This window comes from Herpailurus yagouaroundi, unplaced genomic scaffold (genome assembly GCF_014898765.1).
Source record: "Herpailurus yagouaroundi ecotype Mexico unplaced genomic scaffold, PumYag 141, whole genome shotgun sequence".
NCBI lineage: Eukaryota > Metazoa > Chordata > Mammalia > Carnivora > Felidae > Herpailurus > Herpailurus yagouaroundi.
This window is the reverse complement of record NW_024412396.1, coordinates 66,273,361-66,296,127: the sequence shown is the minus strand read 5'-3', so window position 1 is coordinate 66,296,127 and position 22,767 is coordinate 66,273,361. Positions and strand designations below refer to the sequence as shown.

The 22,767-nt window shown below is 46.5% G+C and overlaps 1 protein-coding gene across 3 annotated transcripts in view; it reads left to right on the top strand.

The window, feature by feature from the left end:
• DDX24 (DEAD-box helicase 24) overlaps positions 1-21,196 on the top strand; it is a 32,891-nt gene extending 11,695 nt beyond the window's left edge. The window contains exons 1-9 of one of the 3 annotated variants that reach the window (XM_040478130.1): positions 56-187; positions 1,341-2,057; positions 9,279-9,791; positions 10,841-10,994; positions 11,278-11,793; positions 13,908-13,983; positions 17,027-17,215; positions 18,816-18,945; positions 20,631-21,196. In XM_040478130.1, coding sequence (XP_040334064.1) covers positions 1,346-2,057; positions 9,279-9,791; positions 10,841-10,994; positions 11,278-11,793; positions 13,908-13,983; positions 17,027-17,215; positions 18,816-18,945; positions 20,631-20,914 — 2,574 coding nt within the window. In that variant the 5' untranslated portion in view covers positions 56-187; positions 1,341-1,345 and the 3' untranslated portion in view covers positions 20,915-21,196. Of the gene's footprint in view, positions 1-55; positions 188-1,340; positions 2,058-9,278; positions 9,792-10,840; positions 10,995-11,277; positions 11,794-13,907; positions 13,984-17,026; positions 17,216-18,815; positions 18,946-20,630 lie in introns of those variants that run through there. The other 2 variants (XM_040478131.1, XM_040478132.1) reach the window with 2 other exon arrangements.
• Positions 21,197-22,767: the final 1,571 nt, after the last annotated feature.

Sequence of the window (22,767 nt, the reverse complement as noted above, 5' to 3'; positions counted from 1 at the left end):
GCAGCCGTAGGGAATCACGTAGCGGCGCCTAGATGGGGGCGGGACTTCCTGCCGCAAGGCGCATGCGTCCGTGAGTGCAGGCCCCGCCCCGGAACTGCGGACGGCGCTGCAGCTGAGGGAGAGCGGTGGAGGTGTGCGAGGCGGTCGGCCGGCGTGTGTGAAGGAGCCGCGGCGGCTTCTCCAGGCGGTCAGTACCGGGACTGGGGTCGGGCCCGGGGCTTCCGCTGCGGGTCTGTCTAAGCCGCTGGGTTCTCGGGCCCCGAGAGGGCGGCCGTCGGCCCCGCGCCGGGGGCCCCTGCAGTGGGCCTCCTGGCTCGGTGGTGTCCTCGGTCTGTCCTCTTCGTGCGCTTGTCGTGCCTGAGGCGGGGCCAAGCAGCTCGCCCCTCTGGGCCTGAGCACCCCCACCGCCGTCGTCGTGGAAGCCGGTGGTTTGCGGTCGTGGCGTCGCAGGTGGCGGTGGGGGAAGCCTCCTTGCGTGCTGACGTGCTGAGCGCTCAGGCGCCATGGCCAGCGGGTGCTGACGTGCGCCCCCTGGTAATGGTGTACCGATCCCCTGAGACAGACCCCTTCGTCATCCGCATTTTACAGGCGAGGACACTGAGGCTCACAGGGAGTGAGACGTCCGCCACAGACCCAAATTTGAACTACGCTTCACCCTTATCCTTCCTTCCAGGATCTGTCCTTTTTCCTGGCCTTTCTGGAAAGGGAGGAGATGGATCGAGTTCCACTCAAGCGGCCTCCGTTGAAATGTATTTTAAGTGACTTAAAACGTAATGCCAAAGCTGGGTGGGCAAAGGCCAGAATGGTGGAATAGGCGTTTTGCCTTCTTGGAGCGAGGAGTGAGGAGGAGGAAAGGTCTGTGCCCGGATCCTAAAGCTGGCCTCCTATCCCCTCCCTCCAAGCCTCCTCATGTCTTAATTCGGCCTTCAAAATGGCTTGGCTGTGGAAGGCTTTTTTCTCCCGGCTCTACGTAATTTTCTTTATTTGCGTAACACATTTTTGTGACTTAGATATTAGCAGGCGCCTCTCCCTTTTTGCAAGATGAGAACACCGACGTTCCGAGAGGATTAGGCGGAAGTGTCCATGGCACACGGGCAGTTAAGTATTGGATCTGGAATCCAAACCAGATGCAGCGCGTGTCTGCCCATCTCCTGTGTCCCCTCTGTTGCAGGCCCCGCTGCCTAATCTGTCGCTGTGTTTCTTCTCTAATTTGATCTTCTCTATCTCTGTGTCCTCACTTCTTTGCAGGGCCTGATACGCTTAGAAAATATTTGTTGCCTCAGAACCCTGTGCTTCTCAGTTGCCAACTTAATGGAACATTTCCTTCCTTTTCTTTTCAGTAGCCATGAAGTTGAAGGAGACAAAATCAAGGCCAAAGCCGCCAAGCTATGGCAAATTTCAGACGAAGGGAATCAAAGTTGTGGGGAAATGGAAGCAGGTGAAGATTGACCCAAATATGTTTGCAGACGGACAGATGGATGACTTGGTGTGCTTTGAGGAACTGACAGATTACCAGTTGGTCTCCCCTGCCAAGAACTCCTCCAGTCTTTTCTCAAAGGAGGGGCCCAAGAAGAGAAAGGCACAAGCTGTTTCAGGAGACGAGGAAGGAGAGTCTAGCTCCTCAAAGAAAAAGATGAAGTTGAAGAAGAATAAAGACACGGAGACTAGAGGGACCAGTGCCGAGAAAGAGTCTGAGGTCAGAGATGCTGCGCCAGAGCCCCAGGGACGTGGCACAGTTTGTCCTGATCCAGAGGTAGAGGAGATGGTATCAGAAAGCTCAGCCCAGACTGTTCCAAAAAAGAAGAAAAAGAAAGGGAAAAAAAAGCTGGAGTCTTCCCAGAGTACTATTCCAAAGGTGCCCAAAAAGGCAAAGACATGGGTGCCTGAAATGCATGACCAGAAGGCAGATGTAACAGCCTGGAAAGATCTTTTTGTACCCAAGCCGGTTCTCCGAGCCCTCAGCTTCCTAGGCTTCTCTGCACCTACACCAATCCAAGCTCTGACCTTGGCACCTGCCATCCGTGACAAACTGGACATCCTTGGGGCTGCTGAGACAGGTAGGGGCATCCTTAGCTGGCCAGGGCAAGATTGCTTCTGGGTTGAACTTGTGGCTGCTAACAGGTTGGATGGAGGTGGGAGAGGGGAATTTGGGGATAGAACCACAAAAGCAGTGTTGAATGAAGGTGTTTAGAAGTCAGCCAGCTCTGGGTTGAAATCTGCCACTTTTTTTAAATTCTTTTTTAAGTGTTTGTTTATTTTTGAGAGGGAGAGGGAGAGAGACAGAGCACGAGCAGGGGATGGACAGAGAGAGGGGGAGACACAATCTGAAACAGGCTCCAGGCTCTGAGCTGTCAGCACAGAGCCCGACGTGGGACTCGAACTCACAAACCGCGAGATCATGACCTGAGCTGAAGTCGGCCGCTCAACCGCCTGAGCCCCCCAGGGACCCCTGAAATCTGCCGCTTTGTAATTGGTACCTTGGACAGGTCACTTTATCTCTCTGACCCCTATAGCTCCCAGCAGTACCTGCTTTTTTTGCTTTGTGGGTTAAATGTAAAGTTACAGTAGTTTACACAGCGTATTGTGAGCGATCTGCACATGGTAGTTTCCTGTTCTTGAGCATTTCTAAATGGCTCAGAGGGGTAAAGTAGGGCTAAGTTCCGCCCTTCCGAGAGGTAGATCTTCATTAGTATAAGGAATAAGGGTCTGATTCACAGGAGTTGTCCAAGGGTACAAGGGCTGCTTTGGGAGACGGTGAGTTCACATCCTTGGAAAGATTTGAGTGTGTGGTAGATAACCGTTAGGTGGATTTTGTAGGTAGATGTTGGCATGAGGTACTGTTGGGTCTAGGCATTGTTTAAAGTTCCCTCATTCCCTGGGCCATCTAAGGCTTTGTGAAGCAATGGCAGGTTGACTTGCCCTCAGTAGATGAAACTACCGACTGGAGGGCCGAGCTTGTACTACCTGGAGCTAAGTCCGGCTAGACCGGAGGTAACCAGAAGAAACGTACATGTAACGTGAGCCACGTCTGTAATTTTAAATTTCCTAGGAGCCATATTTTGAAAAGGTAAAAAGAAACAGGTAAAAATTAACTTTAAAATATATTTCAGTTGATGTAATTCATTGTAAAATTATGAGATGTTTTATATTCTTATTTCTATAGTAAGTTTTCAAAATCTGACATTTTGAGCTTGCAGCTCAAATGTAGAATGATCACGTTTTGGGGTGCCTGGGTGGCTCAGTTGGTTAAGATCTGACACTTGGTTTTGGCTCAGGTCATGATCTTGCTGTTCATGAGTTCAAGCCCCACATCGGGCTCTGCACTGACAGTGTGGAGCCTGCTTGGGATTGTCTCTCCCTTTCTCTCTCTACCCTTCCTCTGCTCATGCTCTGTCTCTCAAAATAAATCAATAAACTTAAAAAAAAAAAAAAAAGTAAAACTCTTACAGAGTAACCGTATTTTAAGTGCCCGATAGCCATACATGGCTAGTGGCTATTCTTTTGCATAGGACTAGACCATCTGGACACTTTGTGCCTTGGATTTCTGGAAAGAGTGGTCAGGGTACTAAGGGTGAGGTCCTGTATAAGAGTCACATAGATGGAAGAGTAAGGAAGCCTCAGGGGAATGGAAGTAACAATAACGATTTAGAACATTTTCTTAGATAAAATGTATCAGGCACTGTGTTAAGTACGTTACATTGATGAATTCAGTTCTTACGACCACCCTGAGATAGGTTGCGTTATTCTCGTGTTACTGGTGAGGAAATTCAGCCTCACAGAGGACCGTGTCCCAAAAACTGCACAGCTGAAAAGTGGTAGTGCTTGGATTCTAGATGAGGTCTGTGTGCCCTTGAGCATTCTGCTCTACTGCCTTGGTATGTGTGGAGGCCTGGAAGTGGGTTTCTGGAAGCAGAGGCAAGGTTGTGCAACACACTGTTGCCAGACCCTGACATTTGGATTCGTACCTCAGCTCCTATCAGCTTATCTCTGTGGCATGCTGGGATTCTGCAGGTCTAAGATTCACAAAGACTTACGGGGCTGTGAACAAACTGCTCCCCGCACAGATAATGAATGTTTCCGTCACCCCCACAAGATGCTTTGGGCCCTTTTTGTAATCTCTCTTTTCCTGGGTCCTGCTCCTTGTTCATTGCCAGACAACTTCTGACATGCTTTCTAGCACTGGAGATTAGTTTGTGTTTTCAAGACTTTTATATAATGGAATCATACAGTATGGACTTTCGGGGGAGGTGGGTGTTTTGGCTCTTGCAGTATAGTTTGAGATTCAACCATGTTATTACAAGTACCAATAATTCATTCCTTTTTATTGATGAGTAGTATTCCAGGACATGGATAAAGCACAGTTTGGTTATCCATTGATGGGTATTTTTGTTCTTTGTAGTTTTTGGCTATCACAAATAAAACTATTGTAGGGGCGCCCGGGTGGCTTAATCGGTTATGTATCCGACTCTTGATTTTGGCTTGGGTCATGATCTCACAGTTTGTGAGTTTGAACCTTGCATTGGGCTCTCTGCTGTCAGCACAGAGCCCACTTTGGATCCTCTGTCTCCTCTCCCTGCCCTGCCCCTGCCCTGCCCCTGCCCTTCTACATTTATTAAGACAACTTGTGTGTGCGCGCACGCGCGCTCTCTTTGTCTCTCTCAAAAATAAACAGTAAAAAAACACCTATCATAGATATTGGTGTATTAGTCCTTGTATGTGTATATGCTTTCATTTCTTTGGGTAAATACCTGTGAAATGGCTAGGTCTTACGGTAAGTGTAACTTTTTAGGAGTTTTCCAAACTGACTATACCATTTTACATACCCACCAAGTTATGAGAGTTTGAATTGGTCCATGTTTTTGCCAACACTTGGTATGTACAGTCTTTAACCCTGGCTAATCTTTGAGCATCTTTTCAAGTGTCATCCATATTCCTTGGTGGATTCCTTGGTGATGCCTTGGTGGCGTCTTGTCAGTTCTCCTGCCTATTTAAAAAAAATTTTTTTTTAATGTTTATCTGAGAGAAAGAGAGTGCAAGCAGGGGAGAGGCAGAGGGGGAGGGAGCCACAGAATCTGAAGCAGGCTCCAGGCTCTGAGCTGTCTGCACAGAGCCCAACATGGGGCTCGAACCCATGACCCATGAGATCATGACCTGAGCTGAAGTCGGACACTCAGCTGACTGAGCCACCCCTGTGCCCCGATGCCATTGTAAATGGCAACTTAAAATTTTCTATTTCAGGTTGTTGCTAACAAATAGAAATATGATGTCTTTGTATATTGACTTACACACTCCAAGTTGGTACCATCAAGTAGTTTCTTGAAGATTACAGCACATTTTCTACAAAGATGATGTTATCGTCCAGCCTAGATGCCTTTTATTTTTGTCTTATCGCACTGACTAAAATCTCCAGTACAATTTTGAATTGAAATGGTATAGTGAGCACTATTGTTAAGTATCCTCATTAAGTATGATATCAGGTTTTACTTGCCTTTTATCAGATTGAGAAAATTCTCCTCAGCTCCTACTTTGCTGAACTTTTTAAAATTTTTTTTTCATGTTTATTTATTTTTGACAGAGAAAGACAGAGCACAAGCAGGGGAGGGGGAGAGAGAGAGAGAGGGAGACACAGACTCCAAAGCAGCCTCCAGGCTCTGAGCTGTCAGCACAGAGCCCGACGCGAGACTCGAACTCATAGACTGCGAGATCATGACCTGAGCTGAAGTCGGATGCCCAACCGACTGAGCCACCCAGGCACCCCTGCTGAACTTTTTTATTAGGAATGCTTGTTGGGTTTTTTGAAATTCTCTTTCTACATTTATTAAGACAACTGGTTTTTTGGGGCACCTGAGTGGTTCAATCAGTTGGGCGTCCATCACTTGATTTCGGCTCAGGTCATGATCTCACAGGTTGTGGGATTGAGCGCTGAGCATGGAGCCTGCTTGATTGAGACTTTCTCTCTCCCTCTGCCCTCCCCTGCTTGCACTCTACCTCAAAATAAATAAACATTAAAAAACAAAGATAAGTGGTTTTCATTTTGAGTCTGTTGATAATGGTGAAGTACACTGATTTTCAAATACTAATCCAAACTTACATACTTGGGATAACCCAAACTTGGTCACGGTGTGTTATTCCATTTATATATTGTTGGATTTGATTTGCTAAATTTTGTTGATAAGTTTTGAATTTCTTTTCATGAGATGTTAGCTTGTAGTTTTCTTATAATGTCTTTGGTTTTGGAGTCACAGAGTCATTCAGGGCCTCAGAATGACTTGAGTATTCTCAATTTTCTGAAAGTTTGTATAGAATTGGTTTTTTTTTTTCTACCTTATTTAGTAGAATTTATCTGTGCCTGCACTTTTAGTAGGATGGGTTTTAACTACAAATTTAATTGCTTTAATATATTAGAATATTTGTGTTACTTATTTTTCCTTGAGTGATAATTTTCTTTGCAGTTCCATTAGTTTTTGTTTCCTGTGTTGTGAAGCTCTGTTTTACTTGTGTTTACATGTTTAGGACTGTTACATCTTTTAAATGACTTTATTCCTTCCATTATGAAATGGCCCTCTTTATCCCCAGTCTTCTTTTTTCTAAAATCTTCTCTCTCTCATATTAATGTACTTTTTCCAGCTTTATTTTGATTCACGTTAGCATGATGTGGTGTTTTTTTTTTTTTTAATTTTTTTTTTTCAATGTTTATTATTTATTTTTGGGACAGAGAGAGACAGAGCATGAACGGGGGAGGGGCAGAGAGAGAGGGAGACACAGAATCGGAAACAGGCTCCAGGCTCTGAGCCATCAGCCCAGAGCCCGACGCGGGGCTCGAACTCCCGGACCGCGAGATCGTGACCTGGCTGAAGTCGGACGCTTAACCGACTGCGCCGCCCAGGCGCCCCAATGTGGTTTTTTTCATACTTGTACTTTTTTAAAAAGATTTTATTTTAAAGTAATCTTTACACCCAATGTATGGCTTGAATTTGCAGCCCTGAGAATGAGTCACATGCTCTACCAACTGAGCCAGCCAGGCTTCCCTCATACTTGTACTTTTTTTTTTTTTTAATGTTTTTATTTATTTTTGAGACAGAGAGAGAGCATGAGCAGGGGAGGGGCAGAGAGAGAGGGAGACACAGAATCCGAAGCCGGCTCTAGGCTCTGAGCCATCAACACAGAGCCCGATGTGGGGCTCGAACTCACGGACTGTGAGATCATGACCTGAGCTGAAGTCAGATGCCCAACCCACTTAGCCACCCTGGCGCCCCCACACTTGTACTTTTAACCTACTTATGTCTTTGTATTTAAAGTGGGTTTCTTGAAGCTTCCAGGTTGATGAACATATCTGTGTGCTGGGAGGGTGGTGTGCCCCCATTCCACAGGGACAGAAGCCTTTGCACTTGGGACCCTTCCAGACCTTGCCCTATGTACCTCTTCACTGGCTTTTCATCTTTATAAAATATGCTTTATGTTAAACTGAGACTTGTAAGGAAAAAAATAAAACAACATGGCATCCTTGTAGACAGCATATACTTGGGTCTTGCTCTTAAGTCTCACAGTCTTATTTGTTGAGGTCATTTATATTTAATTTGATTATTGGTAATGGTTAGGTTGTAATATGTTGTTTTGCTATTTGCTATTCTCTTTTTCCTCTTCTTTGGGATTGAATATTTTTTGTGATGACATTTTATATCTTTTAGTATTAGCTGTAACTCTGTTATTTCCTTTTAGTGGTTGCTTTTGGATTCATAGTATATATCTTTAATATGTTATGCTCTTCCTTCAAGTAATAATATACTATTTTATATATAGTACAAGAACCCTACAGAAATATATTTCTATTTCTCCTCTCCTTTGTGCTTTTTGCTATATACTTTAGAAATCCAAAATACGTTTTTATGTATAGTAATTTTAAGTTTAAATAAGTTTAAACTTAAATAATATGTTTATTTATTTTTTTTTTTAATTTTTTTTTCAACGTTTATTTATTTATTTTTGGGACAGAGAGAGACAGAGCATGAACGGGGGAGGGGCAGAGAGAGAGGGAGACACAGAATCGGAAACAGGCTCCAGGCTCCGAGCCGTCAGCCCAGAGCCCGACGCGGGGCTCGAACTCACGGACCGCGAGATCGTGACCTGGCTGAAGTCGGACGCTTAACCGACTGCGCCACCCAGGCGCCCCATTAAATAATATGTTTAAATAAGAAAAAGACATCTTTCATGTTTACCCATGTTACCATCACCATTTTTGGTGCTCTTCCTTTGTACAGATCCAGAATCGCATCCAGTAGCATCTTTTGCACGGAAGATGCTCCCTTTAGTACTTCCTGTAGTCCAGGTCCTGCTGATGATAAACTATTCAGCTTCTGTGTGCCAAGATGTCTTTGTTTTACATTTGTTTTGAAAGGAATTTCTGCTAAGTGTAGAGTTCTGTGTTGTCAGATTTTTTTTTTCAGGTGTTCAAATAAAGATGTAGTTCTGTCTTCTAGCTTTGATGGTTTCTGATGAAAAGTGCCATTTTATCTGAAGTGTTAATGGGTCTGTTTTGCGCTCTTACAGTTCTTGCTCATGGTATACCTTGTTTTCTTGTGGGTTATTTTTTTTTTTTTAATTGAGAGCTGCTCATTTTCCTGTGAAAATTACTAGAGAGAATTCTTTGAGGCTTATGATAAAGGTTTCTTCCTCCAGAGATCATTTATTTGCTTTTGCTTGGGGCATTATAACTTTGGAACTACTTTAAATTCTCAATTTGCAGTGTCTTGTTGGTTTGTATTAACCACCTAGAGGATGTGAATTAGGGTGTCATATACATTCAAAGGTCAGTTTGACCATGTTCAAACATAGAGAAAAGTGTGCTGATTTAAAGTTTTCTCAAAAACTAAAAAAATTGTCTTCTACTCCCACCTTCTCCATCTAAGGTCTTGAAAAACTATACACAGGTTTCCATTCCTCACACCCTAACGTGGTGTTGTTTCTTCACAACAGTGACAACACGCACACACAAAACTTGTCTATCTGTTTAGAGTTTCAGTGCGTGGACTTTGTGTATAGTTCACATTGGTGACCTTAGGCCTCAGGGCTAGTCTGCCAGACTTTTTTTCGGCTTTTAATTCCAGATGCCTCTGGTTGCAGTGCTGTGGGGGAATCTGCTGGGTGGAGGAGCTTGGGGTTGGTCAGCCTGGCACTTGGCTATTTCAGGATCCCTTAGTCTGTGTAAAAGAAAGAGCCCCAGAGAAAAGGTATGTGCGTTTGTTGATTCACACCGTTTTTGTTTTTGTTTTACTTCTAAGGAAGTGGAAAAACGCTTGCCTTTGCCATTCCAATGATCCATGCAGTACTGCAGTGGCAGGTGAAAAAGAAGCCCACTCCAACTCTAGGGAACCCAGGAGCATTACCTAGCGAGGCCGGGACCGAGGCCGGAACGGAGTCTGGAGTTTTGCCTGATGAGATTGGAATTGAGGGAGAAGCCCTGCCCAGTGAAGCTGGAGTGAAGGCTAGAGCGCCACCCAGCAAGATCGAGACTGGAGCTGCCGTGTCGGACCGGGCGCTGCCCCTCTGTGATGATGATGCTGGTGAAGGACCTTCTTCCCTGATCAGGGAGAAGGCCATCCCCAAGCAGGATGAAGGCAAAGAGGAAAAGCTGGACAAAGAGCAGACTGGAGGGTTAAAACAAGAGCTGGGTGGCAAAACCGCCACCTGTAAAGCACATCCGAAGCGCCCTTTACTTGGACTGGTTCTGACTCCTACCAGGGAGCTTGCTGTCCAGGTTAAGCAACATATTGATGCCGTGGCCAAGTTTACAGGTGAGGTTTGTTTAATTCCATTTAATAAATATTTCCAAGGATCCTAGAGGATCCTAGATGCCGGGGTGGCAAAGGTGAATGAACTGTGGCTCCTACCCTTTAGGAGAAATCTTTCTCTCCTGCCAGAGAATTAAGCCTTACAGAAATTGTTTGATGCTTTGTCTGTTCTCCTAAGAATGACACACAGCTAATGCCGTTCTAGATGCATGGGTAGTTAGTTTTTTATTGCATATGGTGGATGCTTAGGGCAGAGATGGGCAAAGTGTAAAGAAAGTGCAGCCATACCCATTTGTTTACATTGTGTCTGTGGCTGCTTTTGCACTATCAAGGCAGAATGAAGTAGGGGCCATTTAGCTCACTAGGCCAAAATGTTTACTATCGACCCTTTCAGAAAAAGTTTGCCAACCTCTGGCTTGAGGTGTTGAACTTACTCTTTGAGGGAATTCCTTTTGGGATGGGCTGCACAGTGTGAATTTTAACTTTATACTAAAAGCCAGCAGTATTACCAAGCTCTTACTGTGTGCCAGGCATTTTGCTAAGCACTTGGCCTGTATGATCCTATGTGTTCTTTCCACATCGGATACCTTGAGAAGTCCTCCGCGAGAGAAGAGAACAGAACAGTAGGCTATTAGAGGAGGTTCAGAATCATTCTAATTGAGGGGGATGGCAGGGTTCCTAGGGAGCTGTGTGATAGCTGCAGAGTGACATCTTTCCCAGCATTGTGCGCTGCTGCTCAGTTTTCCAGGAACTTTGGATGTAAATATGCCTGGGTTTGAATCCAGGTCTTCTGTTGTTGATAGAGGGGAGGGAGTAGAAAGAAATGAGGTTGGGGAAGCAGGCAAGGCCTAGACCATAGAAGACTTGATGTGCCTTCTAGGAGTGACACCAACGGTTAGGCCAGGCCCACTCTTTTAGCGCTATCCAAAAAGAGACGGGAGCTGTCCTGGTGGTTGATGGCCTCTGCTAATCTGGGAGCACCTGTGTCAGCCATGGCAGAACATAAGCAGCCAGACTGAATAACAGGGTCTCTCCTATTTTGTGTACCACAGGAATTAAAACTGCTATTTTGGTTGGTGGAATGTCTACGCAGAAACAGCAGAGGATGCTGAACCGCCAGCCCGAGATTGTGATTGCCACTCCGGGCCGGCTGTGGGAGCTAATTAAAGAAAAGCACCCTCATTTGAGCAATCTTAAGCAGCTCAGGTAAGTGACAGTACCTCTCCTTTCCCTTTCCCTCCCTTTCTGAAGTGGACCTGGGGTGGCATGGTAGTATATGCAATACCTTCTCCTTATCACTGTGTGCCACAGTGTGGTGCCAGCCAGACTTGGGCCTTTAGAAAACCTAGTGTGCCTGAGGAAGGTTAGTTGAGGCCCTGGAGGTGGTGGCATGTGTGTGTGTCTCTGTTGAGAGCTGCGATGGTAGTCGAGTGTGCTGTAAATGACTCCTGCTACTAACCAGGTTATGTGGATCTGTCTGGATCTGCAGGTGCCTTGTGGTCGATGAGGCTGATCGGATGGTTGAGAAAGGCCACTTTGCTGAGCTCTCACAGCTGTTAGAGATGCTCAGTGACTCCCAGTACAATCCAAAGAGACAGACCCTTATTTTTTCTGCCACGCTGACCCTGGTACATCAAGCTCCTGCTCGAATCCTTCATAAGAAGCACACGAAGAAAATAGACAAAACTGCCAAACTTGATCTCCTCGTGCAGAAGATTGGTATGAGGGGCAAGCCCAAGGTCATTGATCTCACCAGAAATGAGGCCACAGTGGAGACACTGACAGAGACCAAGATTCACTGTGAGGCTGATGAGAAAGACTTCTATCTGTACTACTTCCTGATGCAGTATCCGGGCCGCACGTTAGTGTTTGCCAACAGCATCTCCTGCATCAAACGCCTCTCTGGGCTCCTCAAGGTCCTAGATATCATGCCACTGACCCTACATGCCTGCATGCACCAGAAGCAGAGGCTCAGAAACCTGGAGCAGTTTGCCCGTCTGGAAGAGTAAGTCAGGCCTGTACCCAGAACCCAGGCTCTAGCCATTACATCAAGGTTGCCAGGACGGTGGGAGAGGGTGGGAAGCTACCTTCTGACATGGAGGCCTTATCGGTAGAAGGTCGCCCTTTTTTGCACATCATGAAGCAGGCTTACTCTCACTAATACATTTAGTTGCTAATAATGCCCAACAGAAACTTTCTTAACAATGAGTAATGGTAGGGGCTCCTGGGTGGCTCAGTCGGTTAAGCTCTTGATTTTGACTTAGGTAATCTCATAGTTGTAGGATCGAGCACAGAGCTTGCTTACGATTTTCTCTCTGCTTCTCTCTCTGCTTCTCTCTCTGCTCTTCTGCTCCTGCTCTCTCTCAGAAAATAATGAGTAATGGTGACGATAATACCAACTGTTACTGAACACTTAATGATACAATAAGTATTAATGCTGGCGTTTTAAATACATGAGCACATTCATGGAATTCTAACATCCTTGAGAAGGAGAATAGATTCATGGTTAAAAAGAGAGAATCAGATTGCTTGAGGTCAAGACCTTGGCTGTGTCACTTCTAGCTGACCAAATTACTTCAGTTGTGTTTCACTTCCCTCATAATTAGCATAACAGTATAATAATAGAAGCTAATTGAGAGGTTGTTGCATAGGTTAAATTAATTTATACATATAAAGCATTTAGAACAATGCTTGGCCCATAGTGTGCACTTGCTAAACGTTAGCTTTAATACTTATTTCGTATCATTTATTATCATTATTCTCATTTTATAGATTGAAAACAGTAAGATCTAGGAAAGCTTGCCCAAGGTTTCTCATCCTGAAAGTAACAGAGCTGGGCCTCAGACAAGCGTGTCAGGCCCAGAGTGCATGCTGTGTCCTACTGTGCTGTCACTGTGCATCTCTTTTTGGGTCAGACTGATGCTCAGACAGCAGTGTGCATGTCGTCAGGATAAGGGCCTGTGAAGGTTGAGGTTGAGTCTTGATTGACTTCTGCACAGTGTTTTGTCCGGTTACAGAGTGATTAGTTTCCAGAACAAGTGTCTGGTTTACCTCCCTTGGAATGTTGCCAGATAGAATTTAGTGGTTTACTTGATCAGAGAGTAGGAAACGATGGCCCATGGACCAAATCTGGCTCACTGCTTGTTTTTATAAGTACAGTGTTATTGGAACACAGCAAGGCCCATTTATTTATTGTTTCTGGCTGCTTTTGCACAGAGAACAGCAAAAGTTGAGTAGTTTCAAAGCCCAAAGTGATTTACCATCTGGCACTTTACAGAAAAAGTTGCCGCCATTGACTTAGAGCTGCGGTTTAATGTTTCATAAATTTTAATTTGCATCACATTCTTGTGCCCTACATCAGAGCTACAGGGAGTGGGGATTCTGAAAAGCCCAGAATCTTATGTTTTGAAGACATACATACCTCAGGTGCTTTTGACTTTCTTTGAAGTACGCACACATTAAGAAACATTACCCAGTGAAATTATGTCATGCTTACTATCAACCGGGCACTGTTCTAGGTAATAGAACAGTGAATAGTGCAAAGTCCTTACTGTTAGGAGGTTTATGTTCCAGTGGAGGGAGATGATAAATTGAAAAGCAAGTCTGTAGTTTGTAAGGTGTTGCTGAGTGCTGAGGAGCAGAGTTGTGCAGACTGTGGGGTATGGTCAGGGAGGTTTCTCTAAGAAGGAGGGATTGTAGCAGAGTGTGGACAAAGCAAGGAAACCGGAATGTCTGAGGAAGACCTTGTAAGGCCTAAGGTGTAGCAAGTTTAATGGCTTAGAGGCCAAGCATGTTTGGCATGTTTGAAGGAAAGCGAGGAAAGTGTATGTGAGGGAAGTAAGTGGGACGGTGATAGAAGACGAGGTCCCTGACCTAGAATGGGCTTGACCTCATTTAAGTTACTGAAGGTAGCTTTTTATTGCAGGGTGTGGCTTGTCGATTGCGGTCAACGAGACCCCACTTTGGATCCTGGCTTCACAAGTGAACGGCCGTGTTTATGCCTTGGGAGTTAATCTGTCTGAGCCTCAGTTTCTTTATCTAGTGTATTCAGCAGGTGGTAAGAATTTGATTAATGAGAGCTGTTAGTTGTTATTAATGAGCTTTGTCTCTCCACCACAGTTGTGTTCTCCTGGCAACAGATGTGGCAGCTCGGGGTCTGGATATCCCTAAAGTCCAGCATGTCATCCATTACCAGGTAGGGCAGTAGAGACTTTGTTGTGCTAACTGGGGAATTTTTTTTTTTTAATTTTTTTTTTCAACGTTTTTTATTTATTTTTGGGACAGAGAGAGACAGAGCATGAACGGGGGAGGGGCAGAGAGAGAGGGAGACACAGAATCGGAAGCAGGCTCCAGGCTCTGAGCCATCAGCCCAGAGCCCGACGCGGGGCTCGAACTCACGGACCGTGAGATCGTGACCTGGCTAAAGTCGGACGCTCAACCAACTGAGCCACCCAGGCGCCCCTGACTGGGGAATTTTTTAGGTGAAGGTTTGGGACGGAGCAGGAGGGAGGAGGAATTGTTGGTCCCAGGGCCTCATGCAGCAGAGTACCACTGGCGTCTAGTGACTGACTAACTGCTGTCACTTTCAGAATACTCGTGAGATTTCTTTTTTTTTTTTTAATATATAATTTATTGTCAAGTTGGCTAACATGCAGCGTATACAGTGTGCTCTTGGCTTTGGGGGTAGATTCTCGTGATTCATCGCTTACATACAATACCCAGTGCTCATCCCAACAAGGGCCCTCCTCAGTGCCCATCACCGCCCCCCCCCCCCCCGCCCCCCCCCACAAAACTCCACTTGTTTTCTGCATTTAAGAGTTTGTGAGATTTATTTTTTTTTTTTTTTTTTTTTAATTTTTTCTAATGTTTGCTTATTTTTAAGAGAGAGAGTACATGCACGCAGGAGTGGGGAAGGGGCAGAGAGCGAGGCACAGAATCCGAACCAGGCTCTAGGTTCCACGCTATCAACACAGAGCCCCACTCGGGGCTCGAACTCATGAACCATGAGATCATGACCTGAGCCGAAGTCGGACCCTTAACTGACTGAGCCACCCTGGCGCCCCTCATGAGATTTATTCTTAAAAAACCTCTTGGCATTTCTGATGTCACATCGTCCTTTTCTCTGATTTAGACAAACTAATTGATACTTACTGGCAGGTTAGAGTCTTGTTTTCTTTCATGGAATGGGCATAGTAGGATGTAAACTGGCTATCCTGGTATAGAGAAATAGAAGAGTGTGGTAGCTTTAAGACCTTCCTGGGCTTAAATCCCAGCCATGTAACTTTACGCAAGCTATTTTAATCTCTTTAAACCGTACGTTTTTATTTGTTAAATGGAAGTTATTATAGTATCTACTTTTCTAAGTTTTTTTTTTTAATTTTAATGTTTATTTTCGAGAGAGAGAGACAGAGCATGAGTAGGGGAGGGGCAGGCAGAGAGAGGGGACACAGAATCCGAAGCAGGCTCCAGACTCTGAGCAGTCAGCACAGAGCCCCACGTGGGGCTTGAACTCCCAAACTGTGAGATTATGACCTGAGCTGAAGTCGGATGATTAACCGACGGAGCCACCCAGGCGCTCCTCTGAGTTCTTATTAAAGGGAACTAAGTTATCTTGTGTGAAGAGCTTAGAAAAACACAAGGTACATCCTAAGCACTTACTAAATGTCAGCTGCTATTGATACTTACATTAATTATGCATGCACCTGGTAAATATTAGCATAGCGTGGTGGTTAGGAATATGGGCTCCAAAACCACATTTGGAGCGTTTGAATGCTTGTGGCCTGCTTCATAGTTGGTTAGCTTTGGGCACGTTACTTGGCATCTCTGGTTTTCAGTGTCATTGTTTGTAAACTGGGAGTCATAATGCTGCTGAAACCCTAGGGTGATGATGAGAATTAAATGGGCTCCTGTTGATGAACACCTCCCACAGTGCTAAGTACCCAGTAAATGGTAGCTATCTGGCATTATTATTTCTCCTTTCTAATTCCTCATGCTTTAAAAAGTCTTTCAGGCTGCCATTTCCATTTAGCAAATCTTTCTTCATCCTTTTTTGGGCGAAAGAGGCTGAGTCAGTCTTTGTGGGAGATATCCAGATGAACAAAGCATAATCCTGGCCCCAGAGAAGTATCAAGTCCACTAGAGGAGATGAAACGACCATAGCCGTAATTTAAGGCAGAAGGTGTTAGAAAGTTGTAAAATACAATTGGAGAGAAAAGTAACTTCCAGTTTGGGAGGTCGGAAAGAACTTTGTAAAAGATGCTTTGCATTTAAGAATGGGGAGGATCTGGGTATGTAGAGGTGGAAGGAGGAAGCAACGTGTGGAAGTGGGCAGTTGGCCATGAGTTGGGGTGTATGTTGGGAGAACAAAGTGAAGAATGGCCAGTAGACCTCATTTCTAGCACCATTATGAACAGTTCATAGCGGCGCTGAGAGCTGCATTGGAAATGATCGTGTTATCTGGACTCGGTGGAGAAGGCTGTTGTTGATCAGTGGTGTGGTGTGTGCCACAGAGTGGGAAGGGATTGTCAGTGCCCATCCACACCTGTGGGTGACATGTCCAGTATATATTAGAGTGGAGGCAGTGGAGTCCAGAGGTCAGCATAGACTTTGAAGTTGGACTGCTGTGGTTCAAATTGTGGCTCCACTGTTTATTAGGGGGTATTGCTTAACATCTGTGTGTTTCAGTTTCCTGGTCTATAATACGAATAATCACGAAAGCATCTATTTTGTATTGCTGTTTGTGAGGAGTAAGTGAGATAATACATGCAAATGCTTAAAATTGCCTGGCCCATTGTAACCACTCAGTAAATGTTGGTTCTGATTACCATGTTCAATCATTCATGTAGAGTTACTGAAGAACCCACAGAATTTCTTTAGAGTGGGAATTGTGGTCAGAGCTTTGGCTCAGGAAGATTACAATGGCAGTTTTGGGTTGGGTCAGGGAAAGTGGGGAGGACGAGAGAAGAAATAAGAAGTGACTGTCATTGTTCTTTTGGGTGGTCACGAGGGTCTGGAAGCGGGGGAGGGCAGAACAGGGGCCATGGGAAGGCGGACCCTGCACAGCGAATGGGCTGAAGAATTAGGACTAAGGGAGAAGGGCTGGATTGGTCCACATTGCTGGAGAGGTTTCTGCTGCCTGACTGGGAGGGAGGGAGGTCCAGCATTGGGCTGCTGGCCCTGAGGGGAAGAGCATGTTGGGTGACGGCCACACGTTGACTTCCTGGTTCCGCCTTTGGCAGGTTCCTCGAACCTCGGAGATCTATGTCCACCGAAGTGGTCGAACTGCTCGGGCCACCAATGAGGGCCTCAGCCTTATGCTGATTGGGCCTGAGGATGTGATCAACTTTAAGAAGATTTATAAAACCCTCAAGAAAGATGAGGACATCCCACTGTTTCCTGTGCAGACAAAGTACATGGATGCAGTCAAGGTAGAAATAAAAGTTACAAACCCAGTGCTAACGAGGGAAGGGATCACGCCGCAGCCTCACCTTGCTGGGAGGCTCTGGCAGTAGAAACCTTAGAAACTAAGTAATGATTCTGCCAACAGCTAACAGGCAGATTCGTTAAAAAAAGGAATGGGGACACTGGATGTGGTGGGAGAGAGAAATGGATGAGTGTGCAAAAACGTAGGGAATTTTCTTCTTGAGCCCTTTCTTCACTGCCTGCCCCTGGAGCCTCTGCCACTCCCTGTCCACTGGACAAGGACCATGAGTGTGGCTGCCTGGACATTGCATCCGGTGGTTGTAGGGAAGTAAGGTCAGCTTGTCTCGCTGAGGCACATACTAAAGGTTTGTCACATTCCTGAAGCAAATGCCAGTAATTCCTACCTTTGGGGTTTTACTTTTTTTTTTTTTTTTTTAATTTTTTTTTTAACGTTTTATTTATTTTTGAGACAGAGAGAGACAGAGCATGAACGGGGGAGGGGCAGAGAGAGGGGGAGACACAGAATCGGAAACAGGCTCCAGGCTCTGAGCCATCAGCCCAGAGTCCGACGCGGGGCTCGAACTTGCGGACCGCGAGATCGTGACCTGAGCTGAAGTCGGACGCTCAACCGACTGAGCCACCCAGGCGCCCCGGGGTTTTACATTTTAACTCAGTATGCATTCAGCTGAGTAGGTGCTGCTAACTGTGGGCCATCGTGTGTCAGGTACCAAAGCGGGGTGGGTTTTCTTCCATAGAGATCCACTGGCTCGTGAGGCAGGCTGAGCCCGTGCTGAAGTTTAGGTACAAATGGAACACCATGGCACTGGTGGGCATTATGGTTATATTGGTAGGAGAGGAGGTTTCCTCCAAGCTTCTCGCCTGTAGAGAGGTAGAGAGCAGACAGAATTTCAGGAATTGAGGGAGCAAAAGCATGGAACAGTTCAAGGACTGTTGGTTCCTCTGGCTCGAAAGGAGTGTTAGCCGTGTGGGGAAATACAGTGGGAGGTGAGCTTGGAAGAATGGAGATGACAGAGGATTTCCCGTTAGGAAGGTTGGGAGCCACCCTGGCTTCCTGTGGCTCCTTTCCCCCCACACCACAAGGTCTCTTCCATTTTTCCCGTGTTTCCTGTCATTGCAGCCTGGCCCCAACACCCACACGCAGGAGAGTTGAAATGTTTTTGGCAAAGGACGACATGGAAGAGAGAAGGCAGTTCTCTGACTTTGTCGACCCTGTGATCAGTCACAGTGGGGCCCTAACTCAGGACTATTGGGGTGGTTCAGGGTCCCAGCTCAGCTTGGGAGCTGTCGGTGGTGTCTGGGGAAAAGAGTTCCCTCTGGACACCTGGAGATTGGCAGTCCAACTGCGGTGAGCTTCCACCAGGTGGGGCTGTTCAGGTTTGTCATTTGGAAAGCTGGCTCTTGTGATTTCATTTGTGCCCACTCGTGCGCTGATTGCCGTCTTTGCTTTTGTCAGGAACCAGAACAGATTCATTTTGATGGGAGCTGATCTCAGGGGCTTTTTTGAAAACCACAACTTCTATGAGCCTTTGTTTCCTAGAGGCTGAACCTTCTGTCAGATGAACACTCTCTACTCCTTTCCCCCAGGAACGAATACATTTAGCTCGGCAGATTGAGAAAGCTGAATATCGGAACTTCCAGGCGTGTCTGCACAACTCTTGGATCGAGCAGGCAGCAGCTGCCCTTGAGATTGAGCTGGAAGAAGAGATGTATAAGGGTGAGTGGGCTGGGTGGGATTTGAAGGATACATTCAGCATTTTCCCTTCAGCTTTTGTCTGGTTGGAACCTCCTCACAACCATGGGTCCTTTTAAAATCAGCAAGATGCCTTTTCTTTCTTTGTAACAGGCTTCCGTCCCAGATGAGCCTATGGCCCTTGGCCTTTGTTCCCTCTATCTCATTTGTCTGGAGCCTTCGGCTGCCTCCTTCATGTGGAAAGGCAGTGGAGTATAGCAACATTAGGGGTAGGCTCTGTGGCCTGGCAGCCAGTGCTGGTCCATTCCCTTAACTGGCTGTGTGACCAGGTTGAGTTCCTTAACCTCTCTTTTGTACCTAGGCTGTCATCATGTATAAGACGCAGGTCCTAAAGTTCCTACCTCCTGGGGTTATTGCAAAGATGGCTTGAGTTGATGAGTGTGAAGTGCCTGTCACAGTGCCTAGCAAATAGAAAGTATTTGGTACATTTTAAGGTATTTATGATCATTATTGTTACTGTTTATCATCTCCTCTGACCTTCATGGTCTCCGGACATAAACAGCAGGAATTACTGTCCTTTTACATATGGAAACTAGAGGCTCACGGAAAAGGAGCAGTTTGCACAGGGAAACAGCTCTACTACTGGGCCTTTCCTGAGCCCCCTATTCTGAATGTGGGCAAGAGCCTAAGGATCCAGGGATGACTCTGTGTGGTCCCTGCTCTAGGAAAGCTCTTGAGTCTAAGCAGTGGTAGAACCAAATCTAGAACTGATGACACCAGAGTTAGATCCAGTGTTCTTTCCATCCCACAGGTGGGCAGCTCAGCTGAGGTTGGCTTTCTCGGTGCCAAAGCCAACAGATTGGGAGGCTGACTTAAGCTGTCTGCTCAATATGGAAGCTGGGAACCAAACCAGCGGGCATGGTGACAAGGAGCTGTTCCTTGTGTTAGCTCAAGCGTGGGCTGTTGACAGGTCAGGCCCTGGCTTCCCTTCCTGAGGACAGGCTGGTGTGGAGGCCTTGACTGTGCTGGCCTCCATAGGTGCAGTCAGTGCTGGTGGTGAGGTACAGGAGAGCTGGGCTGCGGACGGTGTTCACAGTCTGCTGGAGGCTTTGTACCTATTGTGTCACAATGGTCATAGGAAGAAAATTGGCTTCAAGTCAGGAAACCTGGGTTTTAATCTCAGTTTGACAGCTAGCTAGCTAGCCCTGTGACCTTCAGCAAGTGACCTTGACTGTAAAATGGAGAGGATTCTGGTCTTAGAGACTTTTTTTTTTGAGTGAAGACAACGGTGGCCCTGAGTATCCCCCTCCTAAATGGTGTTGGAAGTTAGCCAACACTAGCTTCCATAGAGAAGTTTTGAGCCTTGGTTCTCCAAGAGTTCTAAAACATTTTTCTTAAAAAAAAAAAAAAAAATTTTTAACGTTTTATTTATTTTTGAGACAGAGATAGAGCATGAGCAGGGGAGGGGCAGAGAGAGAGGGAGACACAGAATCCGAACCAGGCCCCGGGCTCTTGAGTTGTCAGCACAGAGCCCGATGCAGGTCTCAAACCCACCAACCGTGAGATCATGACCTGAGCCGAAGCTGGATGCATAACCAGCTGAGCCACCCATGTACCCCTAAAACATTTTTCATCACAAGTATCCATCGAGGGAAACAAAATGCTGCTACAAATCACAATAAATATGATGTTTTGTATTGTGTTTTAAGGAAGACAAACTGACCAGCAAGAAGAGCGTAGGAGACAAAAGCAGATGAAGGTCTTGAAGAAGGAGCTGCGCCATTTACTCTCCCAGCCGTTGTTCAAAGATGACCTGAAAACCAAGTATCCAACTCAGTCTGGCAGGCTGCCCACGCTCACGTCTGCCCCAAGAGATGGTGGGTCTGCTTTGAGCTGCCTGGCCAAACAGAAGAAGAAGAAGAAGAAGAAGAAGAAGAAGAAGCCGAAAGAGCAGCAGCAGGAACAGCCGCAGCCAAGCACAAGTGCAAATTAACCACGCTCCAGGTCAGAGTCTCTGGGTGACGGCACGTTGTTTCTGTGTTCTCTGGTTGTATGCAAAACCTGCCCACTTTGCATTCCACTCCACTGTCCACCCCGGTTACAGAAATCTCCCTCTTCCTTGCCAGCGCCCACTGCAGGCGAGACCTTGTGCACATTTGTGTTGTTTGGAGTAAGAATTTTATGCAGCAGCTCATATATTTCTGTATTCCAGTGTGTACAGGCTTCTTGTACGTCCAGCTTGGTTTTCTCAATTAAAAACAGTAGTCAGAACCAGCATGGTATCCTGAGTTTTTAGCTCGAACGTAGCCACGCTAATTCTTTGGCTGCAGGACGCATGTGGGGTGTGTGTCATCCCACTGGACAGTGTGGATGGAGCAGTACGCCTTCGCTTGTGTTGCTGCTTTTCTCCACAGCAGACCCCTGACGGCTCTTTAGCTCTCTACCACTCACTCACAGCTTTTGCCCTGTCCGAGCCACTCCGCAAGATGGGCAGGGAAGAGGCTGCCATCCTTGGGTTCCGAGAGAATACAGGCTTCCTTAACGTCAGAGCCACTTGTGGGGAGGCCAGTGACAGCGTGCTGAGTCTGGCATTGCGAGGCACTCGGGCTCTGGTGCTAGCTGGTTTCTCCCGCCCTTTCGCTCCCCTCCTCTGTGTGACTGAACGGATTGTTGCCCGTGCGTCCCACGTGCCGCTTCCCTTATCCTGAGCCCTTTATACAAGCTTGTCCCTCCGCCTGCTTTCCTTTCCCATCCCTGAGCACTGCAGTGTGTACTTTGGGTCCCTGAGCCCCCAGGAGGACACGGTGTCCTGTGGCTCCCACAGTAGCCGTGCTCACCCTCTTCCTAGCACGTGGCACATTGTATTGTCTCTGCTAAGCTCCTTGACAGCATAGGCTGTTTTTATGATCCCTTGCAGCCCTGGGGCTTAGGTCAGGGCATCGTGTAAGTACCTGCTGAGGGAACTGGTGACCTTTTGGTGCCACCCGAGCTTTCTCTGGCCTAGTCTGGGCAAATAGCCACAATTGCCAGAGAAGCATAGATTTCTTCGCAGCTAAGCCTGGGCTTCTAAACAGGTGTCTCCTCGGCTTCATGGTTGACAAGGATGCCAGGATGGCGGCGGTGTTCTCTCAGCCCCGCTGTGTAACTGCAAAGGGACAGCTGGCCTGAACTCAAAATCGGGGATCACTGAGTGTTGACCAAGTACTAAACGCCGGTGGGCACTTTCATCTGTTTTATCGTTTAACGTGACAAGGTCCTGACATACAAGTCCCAGTACCTTTTTGTAGTTGAGAAGGTGGATACTGAGCACTTAAGACGTGCTCAGGATCGCAGAACAGCCAGGTGGCAGACCTGGGGTTAGAACTGTGAGTATTAACTTATGGGCTCAGGGCAAGTTCAGAAAACTGCTTCAGTCTTAAAAGGACAGACAGCAGTGTTGCCAAGGAATGTCTCCCCAGGGTCACCAGTGACCTGGAGAGGAGATTGTAGTAGAAAACAGTCCTAGTCTGACAGATCAGTTCTTGAGTGACAGCTGTTGGAAGAGGCAGGGGACTCTCCATTATCTGAATAGTACAGGGGAGGTTTAAACAGGTTTAAGGAATCTTAGCAGCACCTGAGTCGTGAATGGACCACAGACAGATCCACTGATGTCTGTTGACATCCTGTTCTTGTCTCCTAACAGGAGTTTCTTTTCATTTTTTGGTGGGGTAATATGTTAAAGGGGTAGGTTTTTGTTTTTAATCTTTATCTTTGAGAGACAGCGTGTGAGCAGGGGAGGAGCAGAGAGAGGGAGACACAGAATTGGAAGCAGGCTCCAGGCTCCGAGCTGTCAGCACAGAGCCCAAC